The sequence below is a fragment of the Aricia agestis genome, chromosome 7 (assembly GCF_905147365.1).
Source record: "Aricia agestis chromosome 7, ilAriAges1.1, whole genome shotgun sequence".
In the NCBI taxonomy this organism is placed as follows: domain Eukaryota; kingdom Metazoa; phylum Arthropoda; class Insecta; order Lepidoptera; family Lycaenidae; genus Aricia; species Aricia agestis.
The window spans coordinates 2,877,065-2,885,819 of record NC_056412.1 but is presented as its reverse complement, the minus strand read 5'-3'; the positions used below and the strand labels follow the sequence as shown (position 1 = coordinate 2,885,819).

At 39.6% G+C, this 8,755-nt stretch overlaps 1 protein-coding gene across 1 annotated transcript; it reads left to right on the top strand.

Annotated features, from left to right (window-relative positions):
* The first annotated feature begins 614 nt into the window (after positions 1–614).
* On the top strand, positions 615–7,988 carry LOC121729023 (alpha-tocopherol transfer protein-like). The gene is made up of 7 exons (XM_042117405.1): positions 615–756; positions 3,308–3,464; positions 3,876–4,005; positions 4,459–4,590; positions 6,540–6,650; positions 6,914–7,016; positions 7,825–7,988. Exons 1-7 carry the CDS (start codon positions 615–617, stop codon positions 7,980–7,982), a joined length of 933 nt encoding a protein of 310 aa, XP_041973339.1. The 3' UTR covers positions 7,983–7,988.
* Positions 7,989–8,755: the final 767 nt, after the last annotated feature.

The following is an 8,755-nucleotide window of genomic DNA, read 5'->3' as shown; positions in this document are numbered from 1 at the left end:
ACTTTAGGGTGTGTATGTGTTCCTTGTAGAGAGTTCACTGTGAAAGTAGCAGCGCTGAAAATGCTGATTTTTTTCGCTTTTGTATGAGGAAACTTGTGCCGACACAGACCGACAGACAGACAGACAGACGGACGGAAGGACGGACGGACGGAAGGATGGACGGACGGATGGAAGGACGGATAGACAGACAGACAGACGGATACGTGAATTTCGCATTTATAAATTAATATGGAAGTGTGGGATAGTGCGTGGTGTGGCAAAGGAAGATCTTCCGACCGAGCGAGGTGCTATGCTCGGTCAGGCCGGAGCCCACGTGATACATTTCAGCTGTCGTGTATATACTGACGCGCTCAGAAAACTTCGATAGCGCGATGCAGGAATGTTAGGCGAATTGTGGGTACCGCCACAGAAGTATGGATATGAATTTAGTGAAAATTTCAGCAATCTAACTATAGCGGTTTTTCAGTTAAAGCCTGGAGACAAACAGACGTGCAGACACATGAAGTCTTAGTAATAAGGTCCGTTTTTACCCTTTGGGTACGGAACCCTAAAATATTAAACTACCAGCTATATAAAAAGGGTTACAAAGTTGCAAGTTCTGTTGCAGATTTTCAATGCCGTCAGTAAGGCCCCTCAACCCCGCCCTCGCGGAAACGGCTCGGGAGGAACTAGGTGAGACCCCTGAGGCCCTCGCACTCGGGATACAACACCTTAAGGATTGGATACAGAGTCAATCACATCTTAGAGCAAGAACAGGTAGGTAACGTTCAGTAGCAAGAAAATATGAAAAACTAGCTGGGAGACTAGACTTTTATACGTAGGAGAGCCATGCTTTGGCACGAATGGGCCGGCTTGACCGGAGAAATACCACGTTCTCACAGAAAACCGGCGTGAAACAGCGCTTGCGCTGTTTCGCCGAGTGAGTGAGTTTACCGGAGGCCCAATCCCCTACCCTATTCCCTTCCCTACCCTCCCCTATTACCATATTCCCTCTCAAAAGGCCGGCAACGCACCTGCAGCTCTTCTGATGCTGCGAGTGTCCATGGGCGACGGAAGTTGCTTTCCATCAGGTGACCCGTTTGCTCGTTTGCCCCCTTATTTTTATTAAAAAAAAAAAAAACGTGGGAGAGCCATGCTTCGGCACGAATGGGCCGGCTCGACCGGAGAAATACCACGTTCTCACAGAAAACCGGCGTGAAACAGCGCTTGCGCTGTGTTTCGCCGAGTGAATGAGTTTACCGGAGGCCCAATCCCCTACCCTATTCCCTTCCCTACCCTCCCCTATTACCATATTCCCACTCAAAAGGCCGGCAACGCACCTGCAGCTCTTCTGATGCTGCGAGTGTCCATGGGCGACGGAAGTTGCTTTCCATCAGGTGACCCGTTTGCTCGTTTGCCCCCTTATTTTTATTAAAAAAAAAAAAAGTGGGAGAGCCATGCTTCGGCACGAGTGGGCCGGCTCGACCGGAGAAATACCACGTTCTCACAGAAAACCGGCGTGAAACAGCGCTTGCGCTGTGTTTCGCCGAGTGAGTGAGTTCACCGGAGGCCCAATTCCCTTCCGTATCCTCCCCTATTCCCTTCCCTTCCCATCCCTACCCTCCCCTATTACCCCATTCCCTCTTAAAAGGCCGGCAACGCACCTGCAGCTCTTCTGATGCTGCAAGTGTCCATGGGCGACGGAAGTTGCTTTCCATCAGGTGACCCGTTTGCCCCCTTCTTTCATAAAAAAAAAGCTGTTGCCCGCGACTCCGTCCGCGTGGACTTCAGTTTACAGCGCGTGGTAGTTCCCGTTTCCGTGGTTATGCCGGGATATTAATGTAAAGGCGGGTTACCCCTTTTTTCAAGGGCTATATTCTTTCTCAGTACCTAGAAATATCTGTGTACAAAATTTCATTACAATCGGTTCAGTAAGTTTGGTGTGAAAGCGAGACAGACAGAGATACTTTTGCATTTATAATATTAGTATGGATAGCAAAATTGTTTAGTGTAGGCCTTGCACCCGATGAGGGGCCATACAAATTACACACGAATTTCATTTTTTTAGATCCCTCCCCCCTTCTTCATCACAGATGACCACATTTGTAAGACCCCCCCTCCTCCCGCTCCCTATTGTGACAATTTGCCGACCCCCTCCCACCCCTTGCACGTGTGACATACTTTATGTATGACCTCTAATAGTTTATATCAATGTCGTATACAAGGCCGCTCAAAATACAGTGTATATTATTCGTTATTAAGTCAAAATTACTATGGCCCAAGACTAAAGAGCCAGCGACAGAGCCTTTCGTCATCTTATGACGTTGAAAGTTCTCCTGTATATGAACCCTATAGAGCTAAGAATGTCCAGCAACTAAGGAGTGTCGGTTATTTTTATAGGAGTATCTAGTTCTTTAATAATATTATCTTCGGATAACTTTGAAAATCTCTTCTTCCACTGCCAGACAGATTAATTATAGAAAAAGATAAGAAAAAATAGTTGTACAAAATGTAAAAATCATGTCCTACAGGCCCTGCAGGACATGGGAGCTAAAGGTGTTCGAGGTACATCGAACAGATCAGCATTTTTACATTATAACTAGCTGTCCCGGCAAACGTTGTTTTGCCATATAAATAATTTTTGGTATGAAAAATAGATGTTGGCCGATTCTCAGACCTACTCAATATGCTCACAAAATTTCATGAGAATCGGTCAAGCCGTTTCGGAGGAGTATGGCAACGAAAACTGTGACACGAGAATTTTATATATTAGATAATCGCTTTCGCTTAATGCGAGGGCAGTTGTCGAGTAGTTGCCGAGTTGTCAACCAATCGGTCCGCCTTTCGAGTCGCTGCCTTGACAGCTCGTTTAACCATTACCATTTACCATTAATTAAACCATAATTATTAACCAGTGCAAAAAAGTGTAGTAAACAGTAAATAAATAATTTAACCAGCTTTGCATTTTTTAACTCTACCAACCACGCGTGTGTTAACCATAAATTGAACCATCAGAACAATCAACGAACCAAACCAAACCACCAGAAATTCCACCCCCAAAACATTACCCCTTTTCAAAAGGTGTTATCAGAGGACAGAGGGCAGAAGAAGAAGATAATTCATTTGAAGGCTCAGCCTACAAGTTAATACTTACTTTATATTATAAATGCAATTTAACATGTGCCTCTAATTTTTGACCGACTTCCAAAAAGGAGGAGGTAATACTTTCGGCTGTATGTATCTTTGTCCCGTTTTTACTCTTTGGATACGGAACCCTAAAAATGAAGAATAAGACGTGTCAAAGTAACTATTGATGTAATTGTTTCAGATGACCAATGGCTGGCTGCATTTTTACGCGGCTGCAAGTTTAGATTAGACCAAGCCAAAGTAAAAATAGATCTGTACTATAGTCTGCGAAGCACGGCACCAGACTTGTATACCTTGAAATACAATGATCCAAAATTTCACGACGTATTAGAACTGGGGTAAGTCTATTATTGTAAGTTAAGTCTCCACAAGGAGATAATCTTGATAATATCTCTTTATTTTCAACTAGATTTTGCCCGCGACTTCACTCGTGTTAAGAAGTATTATTATTAATTAGGTTTCAAAGACTCAGCCCGGTCGGTTTAAAATTGACATCATACAAACTTTCATCTCCTATTTTATCCCCTTGGGGGTAGAATAGATCAAAATCCTTTCTTAACGGATGCCTACTTAACATCTACCTGCATGCCAAATTGCATCCCGATCCGTCCTGTAGTTTGGGCTGTGCGTACCTTTGAGTTATATAATTATTAAAAAATATTTATAGCAGTTCTCTGTGCAAGCCCTAGTCTCCCAGATATCGTGTTGGGTGTTAGATGGCGAAAGTTTATGCGATTTTGTACTTCCAGAGCAGTAATAACCCTCCCGCATACATATAGCCCCGCTGCCCCTAGAATAAACATATTAAGAATCGGAACATATAACCCTAAAGAATATACAGCCGTCGAAATAATGACGATTTATCAGTTTTTAAATCAGGTAAATTTCACATAATATTTATATATGATAATAAAATATTAGATTTATACGTGGGAGAGCCATGCTTCGGCACGAATGGGCCGGCTCGACCGGAGAAATACCACGTTCTCACAGAAAACCGGCTTGAAACAGCGCTTGCGCTGTGTTTCGCCGAGTGAGTGAGTTTACCGGAGGCCCAATCCCCTACCCTATTCCCTTCTCTTCCCTTCCCTACCTTCCCCTATTCCCTTCCCTTCCCTACCCTCCCCTATTACCCTATTCCCTCTTAAAAGGCCGGCAACGCACTTGCAGCTCTTCTAATGCTGCGAGTGTCCATGGGCGACGGATGTTGCTTTCCATCAGGTGACCCGTTTGCTCGTTTGCCCCCTAATTTCATTAAAAAAAAAGGATATTTTAGAAAATAGCTTGATTTTATCAGCTTCGAGGTCAAATCATCATAATATATTTTTTCAGATACATTTTATGGAAGATGACAATCTGACCGTAGCTGGCATAATTAATATTCTTGATTTGCGGAATACGGTATTCGCGCATTACACACAGACCTCTTATAAATTAACGAGAAATCTCATCAGGGCCAATCAAGTAAGTTTTAGACCTTACGCGAAACCGCACTACGACTTCCATAGAACTGACGTTTGTAAAACGTCAGTTTCATGTTCCGAAAACGTCAGTGTTATGGAACTTAAAGACGTGTCGTGCCGCATAGTGTGGTCTCATCTTAACAGATAGACAAGTTCACTCAAAATATCTCATTGTAAAGCCCGTCACAGACTAAGCTATAATATATATTAATATACCGTACTATAATATATATTATAGTAGCTACCAGAAATATATATATTATAGCTGAGTGTGCGGTCACGCGAAAATTAGTATAGAAAATATAATATAGTAATATGCCTAGCTATAAAAATATTAATATATATTATAGCTAAGTCTGTGACGGGCTTTACCATCGCGTTAACGCGATATTATAAAAATTACATTACTTATTTTTATAACAAACATTTCATTATACATGGTGCAATTAAACCTTCCTGCCTGATATAGATCCTTGTTAAAAATAAAATACACGTATTTTTTCTTTTATAGTCACTCAGTACTAAAATGTTGAGAAATACCTTCCGAAAGTTATCCTAAAAAACACTACAATTAATGGACACGCTACGTCGGCCGCGCGTGACAAGCCCCCGCGCGCGCGTCTCATCCCGCGTCACTCCCTCTCATTCCCCCGCGCCGCGAGTGACTGTTCTGAAACGATTTTAAATGGGATAAAATATGTCATTGAAAAAAATAACAACCATTTTTTTCGGTTAAATGGACTCTCCTAATGATACCTAATCCCTGGAATCAATCAATCAATCAATCATTTATTTGCATTAAAAGTGGTACATTAGATGTTCACATAAGTTCATTGGTCAGGTCTTACACTTTTAACTATAAAAATAGCATGCAAATATTTTAAAAGTCAAAGAATCTAACAACATTTAACTAATAATACAAGGCAGTCTGTATAATAATAGCTCCCACAACGGTTTCGGTGACGGTGGCCGGTTTCATTGAAACCAGGCCAGCTACGCAGAAGTAATTTTATAGTGCCCAAGTGTGTGCGCAGTACACAATTTTACATGCCCATCCGACGCATGGATCATCTTACTTGTCAGACAATCAGGTGATCAGCCTGCATTGTCCTAACCAAACTTGGAAATAACATGTTTCTAACGCGGGAATCGAACCCACGACCTCCGAGTCAAGAGCCGCGCTCTATACCACTAGACCACGGAGGCGTTATAGGCAGTCTGTATGAAAATATTCAGAATAAACAATAAAAATGTCACATCATTCCATAAAATTATTAAAATAACTTTATGGAATGATTACTTATAAGATTCATTCAGCCTTACTATTAAATAACTCTTTGACTGAGTAGAAGTTTTTACTTAACAACCATATTTTTATGATTTCGCTTTTAAATTTGTTGTATGGCAAACATTCAAGGGTCGATGGAATCGCATTGTATGTTCTTATGCACATGGCATAAAATTGTTTTTGGTATAAGGTTGTTTTGGGAACCATATCTAACACTAGTCGGTCGGGATTTCTTGTATTGCGGGGGTAAACGTCACGAGCTTCTTTAAAACTATGATAGTTTAACTTAGTATAATTTACTAATTAGTAATTCATAGATGTATAAACTCGGTAAAGTTAACAGTTTTAATTATTTAAATAGCAGTTTACACGAATCATATGGTGGCTTACCACATATAGCTCTAATACATTTTTTTTGAGCGATGAAGGCTTTGTCTATGTCCGTAGAATTACCCCAAAGCGATAAGCCGTACCGCAAAACTGAAGCGACATAGCCGTGATAGGCCGCCAGGACCGTTTGTAGTGTCGCTACTTGTCTGAGCCTATTTAGAACAAAAACGAACCTATTTAATCTGGAACAGACATGAAAAAACTTCGCAGGAAGATTTAATTGCACCCTGTATTTATTATAAATTCAAATAATGATTTGTGATTTTTTTCAGGACGCTCTGCCGGTGAGAATAAAACAAGTGCATGTTATCGGTGCTCCACATATTTTTACCACTTTCATGAATATATTTAAAAAAGTCTTATCCGAGAAAATAAGGAACCGAGTAAGTAAATACACATAATATAATACGACTATCAAAGAAATTGATTCCTAGGCAGATGGCGGAACTAAGTAATTTGGTCGCGTTAACAGGGCTACCTATACTCATAAAAATATAAATACGGGCCCTGCATTTTATTAATACTTTGATCGCAAATTCCAGGAAATGCTTTTGTATTCTATTGTTGTCGCGATCAACGGTGCTCTTACGGGGCTTGAAGAATTAATCAAATTAATTTAACGGTTAATTTATTATTATTTTTACAGTTCCATATGCACAATGATGTTGATGCGTTACACGATTACATACCTCGAGAGTTGCTCCCCGAAGAATATGGTGGAACGGGAAACTCTTTGCGTGAGATCAAAGGTACAGTACAGCAAAAATAAAAATATTATATAAGACATACTTTGTAGGTCTTTGTTTCTCATCTTTGATTACAATAAGTACCTGGATGACCGAGCTTTGCTCGGTATATCAAACATTGATTGACTTCGTGTTACTTAATAACGCCATCTGCTGGTCGTTAAAACAATTAGTTGCTAACAAAATAGTATTATTATTCGCTAATAGATGTCAGGAAGAGTCATATTTTTCAGTTTATCGATTATCGACAAAACACGAATAAAAATACATTTTCTGAAAATGATTCCTAGCTAGATCGATTTATCGCCCCCGAAACCCCCTACGTACTAAATGTCATGAAAATCGTTGGAGCCGATTCCGAGATTCCAATTAGATTCCAAGCGTCGATGTTAAAGACATATTTTGATTTTAGGCCCCCTTAGTTAAGGTATTATTTAATTATTTATGTATTTATTACTTACTTTTTTACTTAAGCTGAGGTTTAACCTACGCGTCAATAACGGAGCGTCAAGTTGCGTCAAGTTGTCAAATGTGTTTTGTATATAAAAAACACATTTGACAACTTGACGCAACTTGACGCTTCGTCGCTGACGCGTCGGTTTGTTCTAAGCTTTATTTAGGTTAGTATACTATACGATACTTGGCTTACTCCCTAAATCCTTTAACTGCCATGTCCTGCCCTGCCAAAATTCACATGCTGAAATGTCAAAAAATAATTTATTATGCCAAATAATAAGTAGGTAGTGTACATAATTACAACATCAAAGTCAGTCATACAATGTACATTAATAAGGAATTATATTTTTCGTAGATCACTGGAAGCAGAAAGTAATGGATTATCGTGGATTTTTTGAAGATGATCTTCAGTACGGCTCAGACGAAGAGCTACGGGGGATAAGGATGCAAGGAAAAATAAATCAATTAGTCTTAATAAAACCTAACAAGCAGCCATTTTATTTTCAAATTTAATAAGCATGATGACTATTTATTTTCTTATCGGTAATTGAAAGACACTTAAAAAATTTAAACATCGTTGATTCTGACTCTGATAGCTTAAAATTCACCAAGATATGACAATTCAAATATCTCATAAAAAAGACCTGCCCGAAACGCTTCATACAAAGTGCTACGAAAGTATGACGTCAGTTTTTCATACTTTGTACGCATCGGGAGACAACTTTGTTCGACAGGTATATTAAATATTGCGTTTATGAAAGTGGTTTCATAACAAAAGTTGCTTTTAATTGCATAAGTTATCGTATTGTATACAAATATTAAGAAATTTAATTGAAAAAAAATTCGAATTGAATATCCAACTTTGAAGGCAACAAAAAAAATACAAATGCTATCAAGCTGAAATTTTGGGAACACTTATTTTTTACCGTGATTGCTTTATTTTATTAACAAAATTCGCTAATCTTTGACCTTGTCATCATCCCTATTGTACTAGCTGTCCCTAATTCAAATTGATATGCGTTTTTAATAGAGATCGAAACTTCATTCGGGTGAACGTAGAACGTATGTAACAGTGTGTAACCAAAATAAGTGATAATACTTTAGTGTGTGTACGTGTTCCTTGTAGAGAGTTCACTGTGAAAGTAGCAGCTCTGGAAGACGTTTTTTTTTTCACTTTTGTATGGGCAAGGGAAAGCTGCTACACAGTGAACTCTCTACAAGGAACACGTACACACCCTAAAGTATTATCTCTTAGTTTTTGTTACACCCTGTATATCATAAGATTT